This window comes from Sapajus apella, unplaced genomic scaffold, assembly GCF_009761245.1.
Source record: "Sapajus apella isolate SASKATOON/1434 unplaced genomic scaffold, GSC_monkey_1.0 scaffold15, whole genome shotgun sequence".
Lineage (NCBI taxonomy): Eukaryota > Metazoa > Chordata > Mammalia > Primates > Cebidae > Sapajus > Sapajus apella.
The window spans coordinates 15965333-15988172 of record NW_022436955.1 but is presented as its reverse complement, the minus strand read 5'-3'; the positions used below and the strand labels follow the sequence as shown (position 1 = coordinate 15988172).

At 43.8% G+C, this 22840-nt stretch overlaps 2 protein-coding genes across 6 annotated transcripts in view; one reads left to right on the top strand and one right to left on the bottom strand.

The window, feature by feature from the left end:
• Positions 1-1988, top strand: part of IST1 (IST1 factor associated with ESCRT-III) — a 34538-nt gene extending 32550 nt beyond the window's left edge. For 3 of the 5 annotated variants that reach the window (XM_032284379.1, XM_032284377.1, XM_032284378.1), the window contains one exon: positions 621-1312. In XM_032284379.1, coding sequence (XP_032140270.1) covers positions 621-820 — 200 coding nt within the window. In that variant the 3' untranslated portion in view covers positions 821-1312. Of the gene's footprint in view, positions 1-620 lie in introns of all 5 variants that reach the window. The other 2 variants (XM_032284376.1, XM_032284374.1) reach the window with 1 other exon arrangement.
• Positions 1750-22840, bottom strand: part of PKD1L3 (polycystin 1 like 3, transient receptor potential channel interacting) — an 85813-nt gene continuing 64722 nt past the window's right edge. The window contains 7 exon segments of the mRNA XM_032284380.1: positions 1750-2659; positions 3026-3157; positions 5661-5762; positions 6784-6994; positions 8504-8664; positions 10489-10616; positions 19565-19589. Coding sequence (XP_032140271.1) covers positions 2516-2659; positions 3026-3157; positions 5661-5762; positions 6784-6994; positions 8504-8664; positions 10489-10616; positions 19565-19589 — 903 coding nt within the window. The 3' untranslated portion in view covers positions 1750-2515.

The window sequence follows — 22840 nt, the reverse complement described above, 5'->3', positions numbered from 1 at the left end:
CTTTGTCCCCAGTCCCTAAAGAGTGTTGGTTCTGAAGGAAGCAGTGTTCTAGCAGAATCCTATTCCACTCCTTGGACTTCGTTGGTAAAGGAGCAGACCTTATGAAAGGGCCACTCCCTTTAGGTGATTGCTCTGTGGATATAGCCCCATGTATCCCACTTTTTTCCACCACAGGAAAGTAAAACAGATAGGATTGAACCCTAATTAGAAAATGTAGATGTTTGTTAGCCTTCAGAATTAGAATTTTTGGTAGCCAGGTGTGGTGGTTCACACCTGTAATCCCAGCACTTTGGGAGGCTGAGGTGCGTGGCTCACTTAAGGAGTTGAAGACCAGTCTGGCCAACATGGTGAAACCCCATGTCTATTAAAAATCCAAAAATTAGCCAGGTGTGGTGGTGCCTGGCTGTAGTCCCAGCTACTCAACCCGGGAGGTGGAGGTTGCTATGAGCCGATATCATGCCACTGCATTCCAGCCTGGGCAACAGAGACTCCCTAAAAAAAATTTTTTTTATACTAGGGTTTTCTCCTGTATTTTGATCATTTTGTTTTTACTACGAAAGGGGATCTGGGACATTTCTTTGGCGTTTGTAACATTGTGCTCCTTGCCCTAATTGAATCAGGTCCTGGACCCAAGCCAGAAGCCTCTGCAAAGCTTCCTTCCAGACCTGTGGATCACTATGACAACTTTGTCCTACCAGAATTGCCGTCTGTGCCAGACACACTACCAACTGCGTCTGCTGGTGCCAGCACCTCAGCCTCTGAAGACATTGACTTTGATGATCTTTCCCGGAGGTTTGAAGAGCTGAAAAAGAAAACATAGGTCTCTTAAACCAGGCAACTTTCACATTTTGGGAGTTGAGACTGAGCAATCTCTCTCCTTGTAACAAAGAATCTCCATGAAATTCCGTTTCATCTGTTAACGTCACTGAGCACAACACTCCTCCTCTGGGTTCTCTTCCTGCTCCTCCAGATTCTGCTGCTTTCCAGTTCTCTGTTGATTCTAACAACTGGAGACTGAGGCCGGAGCAGCTGGCTCCTGGCAGCTGTGCTTGTAGGTTTCAGAGTGATCCCAGGTTTCTTCCTGGCCCGTCCCACGGTCCCTCCACGGGAGCATGAGAGGATGGGAAGCACTGTGGAGAGACCACCAAAGATGGCTGGACAGTGGGAGAGAGCACCTCATGAAACGTCCCAGCCTCGTGTTGAGGTTCCAGACTTAGAAACAAACCCCTCTGTACAGGGGGACTGTGGTGAGTGAGAATCAAGGCCACGGTGTGTGTTTTCTCACACTCTAATGCAACTGGGAGAGAGAAAATGACTCAGGACGCCATTGTAACGGTTCCTGGAAGCTGGGCCCTCTCATTGGCATATACACTACTCCTCGCCACAGGGCACTGTCCCACCAGGATCCAGTTGCAAAGTTTGTCTCAACAATTGAAGGCCTCGCTTAGTTGTACTGGATTCTCAGGGAGCCCTCTGTGGCCTTTTGCTTTGAGTGCTGTATTTCCCTTTTACCAGAGGGCAGCACTGTGGAAATTCCTGTTTTTCCCATAGCATATTCTGTTGGATTACATTACTGGTAAAGAAAGGACAGGCTGCCATTCAAGTCTAGGGTAGGCTTCCAGCTGCCTTAATAGAAGTACTCAAGTCTTTTGGGTAGTGAGCTGGAAAGCCTACAGGAAAAGAGGGGTACCTGTTTTCATTTGAAAACTAATTCATGGAACCTTTAAAGTTAATCTCAGATAAATTTTTGGTGTCCATGCAGCTGTAGTTGTTCACTGCTTTCCTGGATGGGATTCTCATGTTGTAACTTCTGTACTCCTTTGGCTCATAGCTAAGGCCATTCTTCCCCACAGGGGTGGCTTTGGGATTGGATATGGCTTTCGCTTCTGTGTAGTATACCTGTACATACCTGTTTCAAGCAGCCTTTCTTTAATGTTTTCAGTTGGTTTGTATTCTGTAGCTCAGTAGCTGCTAATAAAGATCCTGTGTCCTGCTTTCTCTGTTTGCTCAGATGATGTAGAAAGCTGGAGTTCAGTGGAGAATATTTTAACCAAGTGATGCATGTTAACCAGGCCTTAACTTCAGGATTCCTGGAGCAGTGCAGGGCTCATTTTGGTCTCTGTATTTAGATAGCCCAGATAGCATCTGTGAATTTGGTCCTCCTCAGTGACAGGGCTCTGCATCTGCCATGCCTCATCCTTGTATATTTATTTTTAGTAAGTTGCAGTGAGCTCACTTCTGACTCCTCCGTTTCCCAATCCGTCCTGGGCCATGGGTGGTGAGTGTTCTGTTACTTGGTGCTTGGCAGCTGAGCTGGTTTGTCTGGTAGTATTCTTACGGTGTTAATCCTATCTTGACAGTGCCAAGATCCGTAAGAACTTGGGACCAAGGGTATTCCAATTTCTCACTAACTTACAGAATTAAAAACAAAGTATATTACTATTGTAAAGTCATGCCATGCAACGATAAGTAGTAATATGCTAAGAAATACTAAGCCAAGTAGGAGAAAACAGGATTAAGGTAGTTCGTCTTCTAAAACTTCAGCGTCAATGCCCATTGATGTCGTAGCTGCTTGCTCAGATGACGTTTTTTGGGGCTGACGGATTCCTAACAAATTTGAGAGCTTCAGTAGCAGCATATCTATTAGTGCAACTTGTCTCTGAGTGTTTGAAGACAAAAAGAGAAATGTGAGAAAACAAATTACTAATACCGGAGTAAAAATGTACCAAAGATTTTTTAAAAATTAGTTAATGTATAGTAAAGATACTATTTCTTTAATAATTTACAGTCAGGCATTGGAGTGTTTCCACTGTCTAATTAATGGCTGAGACCCAGCTATTTATAGGACAGTGGCTATGGAACATTGCACAGTCTTATAAATTGGGTTTCCTAGGAATATAGCTGGCAGAGCTTCTGAAATAAAAGTAATATGATTCTGTGCATTATAAATAAAGTCTAAGGGGCAATTACAGTGGAGTTTTCCCAGTGATATAACAGCATGCTAGTTTATCTTTTAGTTACCTACCTTAAGTGACTTTCTTTCTTTTCCAAAGGCCATTAGAATGGCAGAAACAAAAAGATTAATTACCACAAGTACCAACAAGATAACACTGGTGAGGACCAGAAAGGTGCCCAGGACTGGGTCTAAAGCGATAACCTGGGAAGACAATAACACTTGCAGTGACTGACCGTTTAGTTTCAACTTTACAAACAAGCTATATGCTAAAGTTTGGGATCTTTTCAGAAGAAAAGCTTATCTGATGAAAACATAGGGAGAGAGGCAAAAAGATAGAATTTTTTTTTTTTTTTTTTTTTTTTAGATGGAGTCTGTTGCCCAGGTTGGAGTGCAGTGGTGTGATCTCAGCTCACTGCAACCTCCGCTTCCTGAGTTCAAGAGATTCTCCTGCCTCAGCCTCCCAAGTAGCTGGGATTACAGGCGCGTGCCACCACACCCGTCTGATTTTTAGTAGAGACAGGGTTTTACCACATTAGACTAGTCTCGAACTCCTGACCTAGTGATCCACCCGCCTCAGCTCCCAAAGTGCTGAGATTACAGGCATGAGCCACCACACCCAGGAGAAAATACTTATAAACAAACAGAGGAGCAGGAATGACTGATTTTAAGGAGATAAGATAATTTTGACTTCAGGGCTTTCACAAGAAGAGAACAGGTGAGTTGCAGTGGACTTGGAAATGATTCAAATGTCACATCAGTTTTGGCAATTCCAGAAAATACATCTAATCATTGAATTTAAAAAGGGTTACGTACACTGAAAGAATAAATGCATACCAGAAGTGAGAATGCAAACTGTCTCTGCCATATCAAGAAACCGCAACTCTAACAGGAGCATTCCAATAAAAGTTAATAGGTTGGCCACAGAAAACTGGCTTTTTGGTACTTTTTTTTCCCATTGTCATTTTTAAAGGTGTAAGTACTGAGTTCTGTCATTCTTTAGTTTTCTGCATAAATAAACATCAAGTTCTGGGCTTACTAGAATGGTTGCCATAACAAAATTTTTAAAAATTCAGGTGTTCTTTATCAACAAATGGTATTTATTTTCCCTTGGTACTGGCCCATTCACTGTTGCCACTAGGGCACTGTTTATGATAATCAGCCCCTTTCAGGATATTTTTAAACACTCTTCTGATGGAACTCTTTATGACAAAATATTTTCAAGCACCAAACTGTTACCCACATAAAAATGCTTATAAAAATTTCAGGTCAACCAGATAATGTGGGCAATCTCTTGAGTTTGTGATATAAGACTTTTTTCCAATAAGTTTATTTTTATGGTGTACAATTACTTAAAAGCAGAAAAGTTGTTTTTTTTCCCCAATCAAAAAGCAGGTATCAGCAAAAGTTTGTTATTCTGATTGCGACTTCCTTCACTGCTTTGGATACAAAGTGCTCCAGTGGTGAAGGCTCATCCCCTAGTTATTGGAGCTAGGACCACAACAGAACGGCCCAGTCAGTGAAAATAGCAGTTACAGTTGTCTGTCAGTATCTGAGAGACATTGGCTCCAGGGCCTCCACAGGTACCAAAATTTGAGGATGCTTAAGTCCCTTATTCTTATTTTTTATGTATTGCAAGCTTCCCTAAAGGTTAAGAAAGTGTTCCCCTCACCCAATCCTTTAAAAAAATTTTTTTTAGAGGCAGAGTCTCCCTGTGTCACCCAGGCTGGAGTACAGTGGTACGATCTCGGCTTACTGCAACCTCCACCTCCCAGGGTCAACCAGTTCTCCTGCCTCAGCCTCCTGAGTGGCTGGGATTACAGGTTCCCACCACCATGCCCAGCTAATTTTTATATTTTAGTAGAGATGGGGTTTCACCATTTTGGCCAGGCTGGTCTTGAATTCCAGTGATCTGCCCCGCCTTGGCCTCCCAAAGTGCTGGGATTACAGGTATAAGCCACTGTGCCTGGCTTAGAAAGTCCCTTTTTAAAAATGACACAGTATTTGCATAAACTCTATATACATCTCTCCTGTACTTTAGATTACCTCTAGTAGCTAATGCAGTGTAAATGCTACATAGAATAGTTATACCGGTTTGTGGTTTTTTTGTTTGTTTTGTGGGAGACGGTCTCGCTCAGAGAGCAGTAGCACGATCATAGCTCACTGCAGCCTCACTCCTGGGCTAGCCTCCTGAGTGGCTGAGACTATAGAGTGTCCCACCACACTTGGCTAATTTTTATTTTTTATTTTTTGTAGAGACAAAGTCTTACTATGTTGCCCAGGCTGGTCTCAAATTCTTGGCCTTATGCAGTCCTCCCCCTCGGCCCCTCACGGCTTGAGCTAACTCACCCTGCCCTGTTAATGCACTTTAAAAAGGCCATCGAGAAACACCGAATCATGTTAATCTGGCCAAGCACAACAGCACAAGGTTCGGCCCAGTGTTTTTTGCTAATAAGGACACAAGAAGTGAGGAAGGAAGGACTAAGTGCTTAGGAAAGGGCAGATTTCTGAAAGCAAAAGCCATGTATACACTGTATGTGTAGGCAGTACCATGAAGCAAAAGAGCAAAGGACTGAAATTTCCCACCTTTCCAGTGTGCAGTGTACAGTAGGGCGCTGTTTTCATAAGGAGCACCCCCCCCAACTCTCCTTGTTCAATATATTAATAGAATTCTGTGGAGAAACTAATTTTTTTTTTTTTTTTTTACCTCCTCTTGGTGAGAAATTCCTGTCAGGAGACCAACAACAGTCACTGCTGAGCTGAAAAATGTCCGGTAGTCAGAGACGCTGCATCCAAACAGCAGGTTAAACTGAACAGAAGGGGAAAGGCCTGTTAGCGTGAGGGAGCACCCATCTTTCTGTCCTGAGGTGTGTTAGTGTGAGGGAGCACCCATCTTTCTGTCCTGAGGTGCTTGGCGATATAGCCAGTATTTAACCAAAGGAATGGCAAGAAAAATTCCTTGTGGCCAAATTACACCCCAAAGAATACATAAACTTTCTTTGTAATAACACAGTGGTTTTTTTTGGTTTGTTTTTTTTGAAATGGAGTCTCGCCCTGTCGCCAGCCTGGATTGCAGTGGTCTGATCTTGGCTCACTGCAACCTCTGCCTCCCAGGTTTAAGCGATTCCCCTGCCTCAGCCTCCTGTGTAGCTGGGACTATCGGCTGGTGCTACCACACCCAGCTAATTTTTGTATTTTTAGTAGAGACAAGGTTTCACTGTGTTGGCCAGGATGGTCTCGATTTCCTGACCTTGTGATCCACCCAAAGTGCTGGGATTACAGGCATGAGCCACCATGCTGGGCCTAACATAGTGGTTTCACATAAATTTATTTGACCTTTATATTACTTTGTGAGCTAAGTTTTATCCCCATTTTAGAGACAAACCTGTGGGTTTAAATTATACTAGTTAAGTATGGAACTAGAACTAAACCCGGCTTTCTTACTCTGCCACCTCAGATTTCTGTGTCGTAACCATTTCTATGGAAAGTGATAAAACAACCACAGTGGGCCTGGCGAGGTGGCTCACACCTGTAATCACAGCACTTTGGGAGGCTGAGGTGGGTGGATCGAGATCAGCGTGGCCAACGTGGTAAAACCCCTCTACAAAAAAAAAAGTTGGGTGTGGTGGCACACGCCTGTGGTCCCAGCTACTGTGGAGGCTGAGGCAAGAGAATCACTGGAACTCAGGAGGTGGAGGTTTCAGTGAGCCACGATCACGCCACTGCACTCCAGCCTGGGCAACAGAGCAAGACTCCATCTCCAAAAAAAAAAAAAAAAAAAAAAGGACCACAGCCCATACGGAAGGAGAGACAGCAATGTGGGGGCTTACGGCAATGGCATAGCCTGTCAGCAGGATCAGGATGATCAGCAGAAAGCCTGACACCTCGTCCCAGGCTCGGCTCAGTGTCCTGCTGATGACCCACAGCCTGGGGCTATGACGCAGCAAGCTCCATAACTGAACAGTTGCCAGCAGAACCAGGAAGCCCACGAGATGGGTTGCAGCAGAGTTCACTTTTACCGCCTCATAGAAGCTGATGAACCTGCACCAAAGAAAGCTGACAGTTACTGAGCAAGAAGACTCTGCGCCTGTACCACAGTCACAGTTTCCCCAGTGCCCCTCCTGCTGAGCGCAGCAGCCCTGAGTCCTATGAGATGGAATGCTGGTTGATATGACAACTGCTTTCTAGTGTGGTCTCCTGTGAGTTGTGGATATGGGAATAACAAAAGGCCATGTATTATTCAAATGATCTGCCTGCTGCAGATGGCACTGGGAGCTGTGCTGAAGAAACCTTAAAATGTGACCTCTAGCTGATTTTTTAAAATTCATCCTGGGAAGCAAAACCAGCCTCCTGCACTGCTCTGAGCCAAATCTCTCCTCTCAAAAGGAGATTAACTTAACCCAGAGAGAGGAGCCTGCTGGTCTGTTTTCTGCGGCACACTAATCCTGTGTTGTTCTCTGGCAGTACAGGATTGATGTAATAGGTTTGATAATGCTTAGAACAAAATGATGGACGGTAGACTAGAGGCGAGGGGTGTTGCTCAACAATTAGGTTTTCTTTTATGAGACATACATTCATAATTTTAGGTTGCAGCAACCAGGTGACTTGGAAGGACCCCCACAGACACTAGCAAGCGGTGCTCTGCACAGACACAGTCCCTGCATAAACTACTCTCCAGAACGCCTACTTGAAACAGTGCCTCAGGAAAAGTCACACAGATCACTGCCCAGGCTGTTGAAAAGCTTAGCAAAGCGTCACTTGGCAACACTTACTGTGGGAAACACATAGATGTTCCTCTCCATGGGAAAAACCAGAGAAGGCACCCAAAGGGGCGCCAAACATCTCTTGGTATGGATGAGTGAATAGATGAAATCCCTACCCAGAAAGCAACTCCCTTTGAATTTAAAGGATGGACTACGTGTTGTGCTTTCATTTAAAGGATTATTTGTCATGCATCAGGCTTTATGCCTTTGCCAGAATGCAAAATAATGACCAATTCCAGGCCTTTATGAAACTTAAATGTATTATCCCTAAGCACTAATGAAGGCAGAAGAGCTCTTCAATGTGACTAGCAGTTAAATGGTTTCTAGTTCATTGTGTTCATTTTTTCAGACAGTTTTGCTTTTGTTGCCCAAGCTGGAGTGCAATGGCATGATCCTGGCTCACTGCAACCTCTGCCCCCCAGATTCAAGTGATTCTCCTGCTTCAGCATCCCGAGTAGCTGGGACTACAGGCATCTGCCACCATGCCCAGCATAGAGATGGGGTTTCTCCACATTGGTCAGGCTGGTCCAACTTCTGACTTCAGGTGATTTACCCGCCTTGGCTTCCCAAAGTGCTGGGATTACAGGTGTCAGCCACTACGCCCAGCCTAGTTCATTGTTTTCCCTGCTGTGGACATGAATCCAAGTTCTGTTTTAACTCTGATATTATACAAATACAGATCTGGTAGACCAGTGAAGGAAGGGGAGTTTAAAAGAATACTTGTGTATAACCTGGAAACTTTAGAAATGAGGTAGGAGTATCCTGTGCCCCTCAGGCTTCCTCTTACCTGTCCCGGTCATGGCGGTATTGTTCCATGTTTTTCTTATGTAGAGAAATACTCTTCATGTCAAGCCCCAGGATGATGAAGCTAATGAGGATTATACTTGTGTCCAGAATGTTTCTTTTCCTGGTGAAGAACCTCCACTTCTGCCGTTTTAGCCGACAACCCTAAACACAGACAGCAAGGTCACCATTACTGGTCTAAGAGATGAGCTAGGTTGCTCCTTGCTCCAGTGTAACAAGCGCAGCTGATGTCTATGGGCAAAGCACACTGTGAGGCATTTATCAGCTCTCACCTAGACAAACGAGTTATGGTCTTAGTTCAGCTCTGTAGTCATTCAGAAATGCCACTTACAGAAAAGTTGGCTTCTAATACAACTTCCACTGAATACATTTATTCTTTTTCTTGGAGATCATAAGCCTGTCACTTAAAAATAAATAATACAAGTTTCTGGGGCCTGGCACGGTGGCTCACGCCTGTAATCCCAGCACTTTGGGAGGCCGAGGCGGGTGGATCACGAGGTCAAGAGATCGAGATCATCCTGGTCAACACGGTGAAACCCCGTCTCTACTAAAAATACAAAAAATCAGCTGGGCATGGTGGCGCGTGCCTATAATCCCAGCTACTCAGGAGGCTGAGGCAGGAGAATTGCCTGAACCCAGGAGGCGGAGGTTGCGGTGAGCCGAGATTGCGCCATTGCACTCCAGCCTGGGTAACAAGAGCGAAACTCCGTCTCAAAAAAAAAACAAACAAAAACAACAAAAAAAAACCAAGTTTCTTTCTTTGAGACAGGGTCTTGCTTTGTGGCCCAGGCTGGAGTGCAGTGGTGTGATCATAGCTCACTGCAGGCTCAACCTCTCAGGCTCAGGCTCAGGCTCAAGCAATCCTCCTACCTCAGCCTCCCGAGTAGCTGGGACCACAGGCACATGCCACCATGCCCAGCCAAGTTTTGTATTTTTTTGTAGAGACAGTGTTTTGACATTTTGCCCAGACTAGTCTCGAACTCCTGGCTTGAAGTGATCTGCCCACTTCAGCCTCCCAAAGTGCTGGGATTACAGGCATGAGCCACCATGGCCAGCAGAAGTTTCTAAACTAGTTATTAAGCATGAGACTGAAGAAAAAAATACTATGTTTGGCTTAAGATATAAATATATTTTCTTGTGAGTGTAATCTTTTTTTTTTTTTTTGAGACGGAGTTTCCCTTTTGTCACCCAGGCTGGAGTACAGTGGCACCATCTGGGCTCACTGCAACCTCCACCCCTAAGGTTCAAGCAATTCTCCTGCCTCAGCCTACTGAGTAGGTGGGACTTCAGGAGCCCACCACCACACCCAGCTGATTTTTGTATTTTTAGTAGAGATGGGGTTTCGCCATGTTGGCCAGGCTGGTCCTGAACTCCTGACCTCAGTTGATCCACCCGCCTCAGCCTCCCAATGTGCTGGGATTACAGATGTGAGCCATTATGCTCAGCCAATCATTTGTATTTTTGAGTGCTTGCCGTTTGTTCATCATAATTGCTTGATATTACTTTATATAGGGCTAATAAAACTATAAAAGTACTATTTCTACAGACTAAATTCTTTAGCACCTGAAATTTGAAAGAGCTAATCTATTTGGTGGAAAACCAGTCAGCCTTTAACTGAATTCAAGTTTCTGAAAAGGACCAAAATCATCACCATAATTCTAGTAACAGGTCATTGTGGAGCTCCCCAAATAAAATGTGGCAACCTTTATTTCTCACATCTAACATCATCATCATCATCATCATCATTTTTGAGACAGGGTCTTGCTCTGTGGCCCAGGCTAAAGTACAGTGGCGTGATCTTGGCTCACTGCAACCTCTGCCTCCTAAGCTCAAGTGATTGTCCCATGTCAGCCTCCGAAGTAGCTGGGACCACAGGTGTGTACCACCACACCTGGGTAATTTTTGTAATTTGGTAAAGACAAGGTTTTGCCACATTGCCCAGGCTGACATCTAACATTACTGACTCACCTGTATGAAGGCATAGTAACAGATCAGTAGATAATAGATGACTTGTGAGATGACAGACCAGACAAAGCCCTTCTTTGACATCTGAAGGGAAGTGAAGCTTTCCAGTCTCACAGAGGTGAAGAAAGCACCTGAGAATAACAAAGAACATCTGGAGTCAAGCGTCTAAAACGTTTGCCCTCTTGTCATTACACTTGTATTTGAATAACCCCAACTCTTCCTATATCATCAATTCAAATGTTTCTGAGTTCAATGCTCCACTTAGTATTTCCTTTAGAGCTGTTATGAACATTAAATGAGATCATATATGCAAAACTACTGGAGAAATACCGGTTTCACAAAAGTCAGTAGCAGGAAAGGATATGCTGTTGATCCTGCCTTGCAAGGGAGGTGTCGGTGGCTTAACACTTGTTATAGATGTCATCCTAACCCAGTCGGAATGGCTGTAGAGAAGTCTAAAGCACAGAGATAGCCCATGACTACCGATAGTATCCCATGGATACTCAGTCATTTACATAAGGATGGACTAAAAGGCTTCAGCCTCCACGTGGAAGGACAGTGAAAAGATTCAAATTTATAAAATCATGAAAGGTCTTATGAATGTAAACTTTCATAAAGCTTCAAAATATTAGTGATGCAGCAGCAGGCTGTCTGGAGTGGCTGCTGCCATGACAGCTGCTGCAGTGGGGGAGGCGTGGCCAGGGCTGTGTGCTCCATTGAGCTGCAGGAGCCAGTAACTGGTGGGAGACCTGCCCCCTTCTGAGCTGGAGGGTTGGGAGCCCCACCCTCCTGGGTGCAGTTGTAGCTGCCCAGCCATGGCTGCAGACTGGCCATCCCTGCTCCCACTGCATGGCCCCTCCCCACTCCCCTCATCTGCTCTGATTTTGGAGCAAAGTTTTGGCAGAGCCTCAGGATTACCAAGACCCAGACGGGTGTGTGCGCGCTTGGGGCAGTGCTAACACACAGCCCCCTACTGTCTCAGCCCTCTCTGAACTTTGGGCACTGACAAGCATGAGAGGGAGGGTGGGCAAGGTGGGGGGCGAAGGGCAGCTTGGCATGGGCCTGCAGGTGCCCCTTGGCACAGACAGCCTGGGGACCATGGGTGACATGGATGCTGGCAGGAAGCAGACAGGCTCCTGAGTGGAAAGGGGCAGGTCCCCAGTACAGCCCCACCTTCAAGCCAGGGGGCCTGGCTGCCAGTTCAGGAACCTGGCACTTTCACCAACTGGAGTGAGAACTTAAGACACTTTGTGGGTCCACTCATGGCTGCACATTGACCAATGAGCACACGCTCCCTTCTGAAGCCCATAAAAATTCCGGACTCAGCCAGACTTGGGCGGACAGCAGATAGGAGCTACCCATTCCAGTCTCCTGAAAACTGTTTTGGCACTCAGTGAAGCTCCCCTCCACCTCTCTCACCCTCCAGTTGTCTGTGTACCTCATTCTTCCTGGATGCAGGACAAAAACCCGGGACCCGCCAAGTGGTGGGACTGAGAAAGCATAGCACCAACAGGGCTGAAACACACCCCTCGCGGGCCATGTTGCAGGCAATGAGAAGGAGAGAAGAGCTGCAGCCCTTTGGGGAAGCCCAGACCCATGGGCTCCCTGAGCCAGGGCTGTGACACCCTCTTTGGGCCTCTGTGGTTCTTGGCATCTCCAAACTTCTGGCCACCATGGTGTTTCTCTCATTCGGAGGTGGGTACCCACAGTGGAAACCATGTGCAGCACATGTGGTCCAACTGTAGCCTCGCAGGGAGCTGGCACCTGTGCCAGCACATAGAGATGCTCACCTCTCTGCAGCAGCCAGCATGCGGGGCTGTGTGCAGTGGCTGGACCCCATGATTGCTCACCCATATATCCCTTTGCTGCTCTGTGCCTGGGTCTCCCTTGGCAGGTGTGGGATCCAGGCCGGTAGCATGAGTCAAGTGCAGCCTGCCAGGCCAAGTGGGCAGAAGGAGCCCAGTGGATGCAAGCAATACTCAGGCAGAAGGTGCTGCTGGCCACAGAAGTTTCTGGATGGCAAATCCACACCCTAAGGATGCCATGACATTAAAACTCAGATGTACCTCTTGTAGGTAGAAAAGACATTTAAGAACAAAAGGAATTCCTATTTCACCTACCTAGCTCTCAAGACTTAATCCCTGTCTCTTTTTTGATAGTAACCAACAATAAAAACCCCGTGAAGACCCTCAGGAAACCTTTATGGTTCATTAGAAACAAGTATAAGAGAAGTGGTCTACTCTGCAGGTCTGAGAGGAGAAAAATTCCTGATTAGGAGAAAGATGTGCCAGAAAATGGAAGGATACTTGTGAACCAATTCTGGGAGAAAGAAGAAAGAGGAGAAAGCAGTTGGATTAGGACAGACTTCCTGTTAAAGGGAGGGAAACTGAATGGACCAGTTTACCTCCAATCCCTGACAAAATGCTGCTATAATGAAAGTGAAGGGATGAAGTAAAAACTTCAAAAGATGACGAAAAGGAGGGCAGAGGAGGGCAACAAAGTGTTAGAAGCTGAACAGTAGAGGAATCACACTGACTTAGCAAGTTCAAGAAAGCTGAAACCTAAGCAGCGGTACAGGAAACCGGAAGCAAACCAGTTCTAACCACCAAACCCTGGAAAGCCTCAGACATTGCAAGCATCTGCTATTTCTGAAGTTACACGTTCAGTTGGAACTGAAAATAGCATCAACTGAAAGTCTGTATATATATATAAAACAATTAGATTCCAAATTTCCTCCCTTAACCATTCACAACCAGGGATTTGCTACCCATCTTGCCTTCCACCACCCCATGACTAAAAGTTTGTTTCCAAGTGATGCTGAAGGAGAGGATCTGGACTTGGGGACACAAGCTACATGTGAGAGTAACAGTTTACTGGAAAAGGGGATTAAGGGAAAGTTTACATACCGCATGGTGAGATGCTTCCCAGATCCCTTCCCTCAACTCACTCTGAGAACTATAATAGGCTCATATCCTCAAGGTAGGAGTTTGGAGGGTCTCTAAAAAGTGCCCAAAAAGAGAGACATAGATAACAGTCTTTTTTTTTTTTTTTTTTTTTTTTTTGAGACAGAGTCTCACTCTGTCCCCCAGGCTGGAGTGCAGTGGCATGATCTCAGCTCACTGTAACCTCTGCCTCCTGAGTTCAAGCAATTCTCCTGTCTCAGCCTCCTGAGTAGCTGGGATTACAGGTGTGTGCCACCATGCCTGGCTAACTTTTGTATTTTTAGTAGAGACGGAGTTTTGCCATGTTGGCCAGGCTGTTCTCCAACTCCTGACTTCAGGTGATCCGCCTGCCTTGGCCTCCCAAAGTGCTGGGATTATAGGTATGAGCCACTGCGCCCAGCTGGGCACAGAGTTTATAATTAGCATTTATTTTCTTTTTATTACTTTTTTTTTTTTTTTTTTTTTTTTTGGATACAGGGTCTGACTCTGACCCAGGCTGGAGTGCACTGGTACGATCTTGGCTCACTACAACCTCTGCCTCACAGGCTCAAACCATCCTGCCATCTCAGCCTCCCAAGTAGCTGGACCACAAGTGCACACCACCATGCCAGGCTAATTTTTGTATTTTTGATAGAGACAGGTTTCACCATGTTGCCCAGGCTGATCTGAAACTCCTGGGCTGAAGTGATCTTCCTTCCATGGCCTCCCAAACTTCTGGGATTATATGTGTGAACCACCACACCCAGCCTGCCTTTCTTCAAAAGGACAGCCAGGTACTTGAACCTCCAATGTTGAAAACTGTAGATGAAAACAAACAACAAACCAAAAAAGAAGTTCAGAGGAACTAGAGACAGTAAAGGATAAGAAAAAAAACCACCATAATATCCTCCAAGTTAAGAGAAGCTATTGGATCCATAAAAGAATAAGAGACTATGAAAAAAAAATGAGAATAATAATTTTGGAAATATTAAAGAAAAAACAAATAGTTTACAAGATAAAAATTAAAGTAATACTGCAGATATTAGACGAAAAAGATGGAAAACAGAAGCAAAAATATAAGAAAATGACAACATCACTCCAGGAGTTCCAACTTCAAAATGCTAGAAAATCAGAAAAAGTGACGAGAGAAAATGAAGAAAGAAATTAAAGAAAATTGCAAGAAAATTTGTCAGGACTTAAGGACACAAGTTTCCAGATAATAGGGCTTGCTATGACATTCTTTCCTAACCCAGAGGACAAAGAAAAAAATCTAAAAACTTTTGGGGTTGGGGACCAGGAATCGGAATGACAGCGTAATAGTTTTTAACAGTACCATGGGCCGGGCGCGGTGGCTCAAGCCTGTAATCCCAGCACTTTGGGAGGCCGAGGCGGGTGGATCACGAGGTCAAGAGATCGAGACCATCCTGGTCAACATGGTGAAACCCCGTCTCTACTAAAAATACAAAAAATTAGCTGGGCATGGTGGCGCGTGCCTGTAATCCCAGCTACTCAGGAGGCTGGGGCAGGAGAATTGCCTGAACCCAGGAGGCGGAGGTTGCGGTGAGCCGAGATTGCGCCATTGCACTCCAGCCTGGGTAACAAGAGCGAAACTCCGTCTCAAAAAAAAAAAAAAAAAAAACAGTACCATGAAAAGCTAGAAAACAATGGACCTATACTTTTCAAAATGCTGGCTGGGTGTGGCAGCTCACACCTTTAATCCCAGCACTTTGGGAGGCCAAGGTGGGTGGATCACATGAGGTCAGAAGTTTAAGACCAGCCTGGCCAACATGGCGAAACCCCGTAAAATAGGTAAATATGTAAATTGTAAAAATACAAAAATTAGCCAGGCATGGTGGCGGGCACCTGTAATCCCAGCTACTCGGGAGGGTGAAGCAGGGAGAATCGCTTGAACCCGGGAGGCAGAGGCTGCAGTGAGGTGAGATCGCTCCACTGCACTCCAGCCTGGGAGTCAGAGCAAGACTCCATCTCAAAACAAACAACAAAACGCCAAAATTCTGCAATAAAGAAATTATATACAGATAAATTAGCAATCTAATGTGATGGCAGAATAAAAACATTTTTGGATATGTACGTCTCCAACAAATTTACCTCCCTTGCCCTCTTCCAGGAAGTTAGTGGAGGATGTGCTCTAGCAAAAAGAACAAGTGAGGCAAGAAAGGAAGACATGGAATCCAGAAGAAAGGGGATCCAGTAGAGGAGAGAGGTAAAGATAATCCCAGGGTGATGGTGAAGGGAGAGTCCTGGATGAGAGCTGTGAAGCAGCCTAGAGGATAACCCAGAGTGTATGACAGAGGGAGGTCTCCACGGAGGTGTCTCCAAGAAGATAAAATGAGAGTTTACATGATACTCTAAGAGCATTTCTACTTTTACGAAGAATTGGAGATGAATCAATGACAGACACACAGAAAACCTAACAAAGTTTTAAAAAATAAATTCTAGAGAAAACAAAAGGTCGTATAAGAAATGAAATTTAATCATAATATACTAATGTCTCATCACTGAAATGCATAATGGAAATAATATTAAACTAAATAAATTTTATTACTATATTGTGAGAATGAGGAAAGAAAAAAGATGTGTATGTGTTCAACATATATGTGGGTGTAAGAAAGCTAAATTCTAAATCTCAAATTTCAAGGCTGGGTGTGGTGGCTCCTGCCTGTAATCCCAGTACTTTGGGAGGCTGAGGGAGGTGGATCACCTGAGGTCAGGATTTCAAGACCAGCCTGGCCAACATGATGAAACCCCCATCTCTACTAAAATACAAAAATTAGCCAGGTGTGGTGGCAGGTGCCTGTAATCCCAGCTACTCAGGAGACTGAGGCAGGAGAATGGCTTGAACCCAGAAGGCAGAGGTTGCAGTGAGCCGAGATTATACCACTGCCCTCCACAGTGGATGAGCGAGACTCTGCCAAAAAAAAAAAAAAAAAAAAAAAAAAAAAAGCAGCAGCAGCAAACAAGCAAGCTAGCTAAATCCTCATCCTAACAAAGAAATAGATAACATACAAAACTGAAAATTTATAAAATAGACAATAACCATGTTAATAAATTTTACTGAAAGTAGCCTCCTCTGGGGAGTAGGAAGGAGGGAGGGATGAACTGAGGACTCCTGTTTTTCCCTTGAACCATCTGACTCTTAAAGTTATATTTATATATAATAATTGTAATTTTAAAAATATTTAACTTAATGGTATAAGATAGAGAAAGAAGCTGGGCCTTCTCCTGAGCTACCCAAGTGTCTTAGTACATTTTGTGTTGCTATAAAGGAGTGTCCAAGCCTTGGGTAATTTATAATGAAAAAAGGTTTCTTTGGCTCACAATTCTGATGGCTGGCAAGTTCAAAATTGGGCATCTGCATGATGAGGGCCTCAGGCTGCTGCCACTTATGGCAAAAGGTGAAGGGGAGACAGCCTATGCAGAGATCATATGGAACATGAGGAACCAAGAGAGGGGTCAGGGAAATGCCAAGCTCTTTTTAAACAACCAGGTTTCTTGGGAATTAATAGAATGACAACTCACTTACCCTCTAAGGGAGGGCATCAATCTATCCATGAAAGATCTGCCTCCCCAAGACCCAAACACCTCCCACCAGGCTTCACTTCCAATGCCGGGGATGGAATTTCAACATGAGGTTTAGTGGGGACAAACATCCAGGCCATAGCACAAATCACAGACAGAGGAGAGAAGAGGCCTTCATACCCACATCACTGGACTCCAGCATCAGGGTCACAATGCAGAACAGGTTCACATTAGCATTGAAGACCACGAATTCCACAAAGAGGCCTTTTGTGCATTGGTCTAGCCAATGCGTCTGTTCAAGATGCTGTAGAACTCTGGGTAAACAAAGGACAGGGTCAGCTGCTTTCTCCAATACTGCAAAGGAGGAGAATATCCTGATGTTTCCAACAACACTGTCATATACCAGGTAAGAAGTTACATTTCCAAATCTACTTCTATGAAATATTTTATGATTACTAAAGCCCAAACTTTCATTGGTATTAATATACATTTAGTAGACCACAACAATGAAAGTTTTTATAATAATATTCACAACAAGGTTAACCATTCAGGAAAACATATTTGGCATTTCAGTTCTGAAGTAGAATTTCATATGCTATGATAACTATTTCTACTTGAAGTATTAAAAGCTACTCCTTACTAACAGCTGTTCAGTTTTGGGAGGTAGAAGGAGTATAAATGTCACTATTTGGTTGGCACTGTTGTTTCTGAATAATGAATTCCTTGCTGTACATTTAAATGAAGAGGTAATTATTTTTAGACTTTTTTTCTCATGTAAAGACAGAGACTCTGAGAATAGTAAACCACTCTGAAAGTCTCAGGAAACTTAACTTCTGCATTTGAATTTTGGGTTTCTGTATTTTGGCTCATGACCAGCAATGTTTCCTTTATATGTGAAGATTACAGTTTGTCCAAGCTATGGTTACTTGAGTTTAACTCCAGCTAGGACTGAAACTGACAGGTATTTTTCCAGCTACAAAATGAATGTTGGCAAACTGCCAAACCAAAACATACCTGTAGTTTGAACTTGAGCAAGGAATTTTTAAACTAAAGGGTCTATTTCTTTAGAAGTCTAAAATAAAGGCTGGGCACGGCGGCTCACGGCTATAATCTCAGCACTTTGGGAGGCCACAGTGGGCGAATCAACTGAGGTTGGTAGTTTGAGACCAGCCTGACCAACACGGAGAAACCCCGTCTCTACTAAAAATACAAAATTAGCTGAGTGTGGTGGCGCACACCTGTAATACCAGCTACTTGGGAGGTGAGGCAGGAGAATCACCTGAACCTGGGAGGTGGAGCCAAGATAGCACCACTGCATTCAGCCTGGGCAACAATAGTGAAACTCCAGCTCAAAAAAAAAAAAAAAAAAAAGTCTAAAATTAAAAAAAAGTGTCCATAAGTTTTATAGACAGTAGCGTAGCTGTCAAAACAACTCAAATGGGTCTGAAATTCCTAACTGTCCTATGAATGCACTAAAGCAAATATTCTGGTCCTCTTGTTCAGGGCTGAGGATACTCACTGGGTTGCAGTACTGGAGTTTCTTCCAAGTTTCACAACGTATCCTCCTCCTGAGTAAGTGGCAAATTCCCCTTGAATAGGATAGCCACCCAGGGTCTCTTGATTCTGATAATGCCAAATGCTATCAGATTTGGTGATGTTTGTATTGAGGGCGCCCCAATTAACCCCATAGTTCTCTGTGTCCTCCTGATGTTGGTGAGATGGCTTCACTTGCTCCTGGGGAGATACTCCAGCTGGGAAGCGTCCAGCATCAGGAATACGAATCTGACGAAGCAGAACATTGCCCAAAAGAAAAGAGTTCCCATCAGCAATAAATCCTAATGAGAAAGTAAAAGAAACACTTTTGTTTACATGTTTTTAAAATCTTTTTTCCAGGACATCCAGAATGCAGAAAAAAGAAACAATGTAAAAAGTGCCACATTAGGTTAGTAATGAGAAAAAATGTACACTTTCACCATTAGGTTTGAAGACATTTTTGTAGGTTCTAAATAATACTATTAGGAAAGAAAAAGAAATAAGGATGGATATGGTACATCACACCTGTAATCCCAGCACTTTAGGAGGCCAAGGCAGGAGGATGGCTTGAAGCCAGGAGATCAAGACCAGCCTGGGCAACAAAGGGGGATCTGGTCTTTATTAAAAAAAATTTTTTTTTTTGCAGGGTGCAGTGGCTCACACCTGTAATCCTAGCACTTTGGGAGGCTGAGGTGGGCGGATCATGAAGTCAGGAGTTCAAGACCAACCTGGCCAAGATGGTGAAACTCCATCTCTACTAAAAATACAAAAATTAGCTGGGCATGGTGACGGGCACCTGTAATCCCAGCTACTTGGGAGGCTGAGGCAGAGAACTGCTTGAATCTGGGAGGTGGAGGTTGCAGTGAGCCAATATTGTACCACTGTACTTCAGCCTGGGCAACAGAGCAAGACTCTGTCTCAAAAAAAAAATTAATAAAAATGAGACAGATAATAAAGTGAAATTGTCACAATGTGTAAATGATATGTCTATCTAGATGTTAAGAGAATCAACTGAAAAACTGACCTTTAAATAATACATGTTTGACCTGCACGGGTACTCCTATATTTTCTTCCATCTCTGCTACCCCTGAGACACCAAGACCAACCCCTCTGTTTCACTCTCAGCCTGCTCCATGTGAAGATGATGAGGATACAGACCTTTACGAGGATACACTTCCACTTAATGAACAGTAAATTATTTTATCTTCCGTATGATTTTCTTAATATTTTCTTTTCTAACTTATTGTAAGAATACAGTATATAATACATATAACATACAAAATATGTTAATCAACTGTTATCAGTAAGGCTTCCAGTCAATAGTAGGCTATTAGTAGTTAAGCTTTTGAGGAGTCCAAAGTTACACATGGGCTGGGCACGGTGGCTCATGCCTGTAATCCCAGAATTTTGGGAGGCCACCATGGGTGGGTTATGAGGTCAGGAGTTTGAGACCAGCTTGACCAACATGGTGAAACCCTGTCTCTACTAAAAATATAAAAATTAATTGGGCGTGGTGGCGTGTGGCTGTAATCCCAGCTACTCAGGAGGCTGAGGCAGGAGAGTTGCTTGAACCTGGGAGGGGCAGGCTGCAGTGAGCTGAGATTATGCCACTGCACTCCAGCCTGGCGACGGAGTGAGACTTCTCAAAAAAAAAAAAAATTTATACATAAATTTTCATCTGCAGTGGGGCCAGTACCCCAAGCCCTGTGTTGTTCAAGGGCCAATTGTACTTAGAAAAAGAATTCAGCAAGGTGGCTGGATATGAAATAAACACAAAGAAATCAACAGTGTTCATATGGCCACACAGTATTTACCTAGATGGTATACAGAACTAAAACATTTTTTTTGAGACACAGTCTCCCTCTGTTGCCCAGGCTGAAATGCGGTGGCACGATCTTTGCTCACTGTAACTTCTGCCCTGAGTTCAAGTGATTCTCCTGCCTCAGCCTCCCAAGTAGCACATACTACAGGTGCCTGTCACCACACCCAACTATTTTTATTTATTTATTTTTTTAGTAGAGACAAGGTTTCACCATGTTGGCCAGGCTAGTCTCAAAGTTCTGACATCAGGTGATCTGCCCAACTTGGCCTCCCAAAGTGCTGAGGTTAAGGCATGAGCTGCCACACCTGGCCTAAAACATCTTACTTATAATAGTAACACAAAAGGAAAAATAAGCCTAACAAGAGATGTATACAAACTATATGGGGAACAATTCTGAATAGTACTGAGAGCTACAGATGAAGGTGAAAACAGACATAGAAGCATACCATACCCTCAGGTAGGAAGAATGTAATAAAAATATTAATTCCCTAAATTAATATTTATAGGTTCTTAGCCTGTATCTCTATAAAGATCTAGATCTTTATATACATTCTTAATATATAAAAAGCTCCTACAAATCAAAACGGGTAAACAGAACCACAGAGCCTGTTGAAAAATAGGCAAAGAATATGGGCAGATGCTTATTCATTCATTTTTTCAATCAGTATGTCTTGAGTGCTCAAAGGCACCATGTCCCGCCTAGGTACCCGGAATATACCAGTGGACCGTAAGAGAGTTTAGGCCACAGAGAGCCTGTATTTGAGGAGCGAGAGAGACAGGCAATAACCAAATAATATTCAGGTAATGATAAGAGCTACGAAGAAAAATTAAGCAGGGTAAGTGGATGAAGAGTGCTTTGGGGAGGAGCCATGCATTAGAGCAGCTTTCTCTGGAAGGTTGCGTAGGAGAGGCCCTAACACAGTTGGGGGCACGCAGTGCAAATATCAGCTGCCAGGAGAACAGCAAGTTCCAAGGCCGTGAGTGAGAGCAAGCTTGACATATTTAAGGAAAATACAGATGCTTGAGTGGCTGCAGTAGTGTGAACGGTCAGAGGAGTAAGAGATGAAGTAACAGGTACGACCAGGGGCCAAACTAGGCAGGCCCTTGTAAGCTTTGGAAAGGACTTGGGACTTTAAGCTTGATGGGAATCTACTGGGAGGTTTTGAACAGTGAAGTTACACAAATTTATGTCTTAAAAATAGAATACGGGAAGGATTGAATGAAAAAAGGCAAACGCATATGGTCAAGTCTTGCCCCTAATGAGAAGGGAAAAAGGGCATCGTAGTTTAGTTTGAACTTGGATTTCTCTGAGTACAGTTGCAAAGTCTTTCATGTATTTCAGGGACACCTGAATTGTTTGAAAACACCAATTTTCACCAGGCTGTCTGCTGGGGATGTGGGCAGGTGCTCTCATATACTGCTTCTTGGTTTTTTTGCTTTTTTTTTTTTTTTTTTGAGACAGAGTCTTGCTCTGTCACCCAGGCTGGAATGCAGGGCCATGATCTTGACTCACTGGAACCTCCGCCTCCCAGGTTCAAGCAATTCTCCTGCCTCAACTTCAAATATATATATATATATATACACACACACACACACACACACACACACACACACACACACACATATACATACATATATACATACATATGTATATATATATATATATATATATTTTTTTTTTTTTTTTTTTTTTTAGTAGAGATGGGGTTTCACCATGTTGATCTGGCTGGTCTGGAACTCCTGACCTCAAGTGATCCGCTGGCCTTGGCCTCCCAAAGTGCTGGGATTACAGATGTAACCCACTATGCCTGGCCATATATTGCTAATAGGAGTGTTTATTGGTACACTTAAGACAACCTGGCAATGTCTTTCTAAATTAAAAATGTGTATATACTTAGACTTAGAAAGTCCTTTCTAAGGTATTTATCTTTTGATATATTTGCACCTTTGTGGAATATAGTATGTACAAGGATATTAATGATATTCTTGCTAACAGTAAGACTGGAAATGATCTAAATATCTTTCAAAAGGGAGCTGGATATATAAATTATGCTATATCCACACAATGGAATACTATACAGTAAGTGAATAAAACATAATAGAGGCAGCTTCATATATGCCAATAGAACAAGCCCCAGGTAAGTTGTTAATGGAAAAAAGCAAAATGCATGAAAATTTTTTTCTTTTTTCTTTCTTTTTTTTTCTTTTTGAGACAGTCTTACTCTGTTGCCCAGGCTGGAATGCAGTGGCACGATCTCAGCTCACAGCAACCTCCACGTCCCCAGTTCAAGTGAGTTTCCTGCCTCAGTTTACCAAGTAGCTGGGAATACAGGCATGTGCTACCACGCATGGCTCATTTTTTGTATTTTTAGTAGAGATATGGTTTCATGCTGTTGGCCACGCTGGTCTCCAACTCCTGACCTCAGGTGATCTGCCCGCCTCAGCCTCCCAAAGTGTTGGGATTACAGGTGTGAGCCACTGCCCCTGGCCACATGACAATTTTTATAGTATGCTATCATTTATTGTCAAATATATTTGC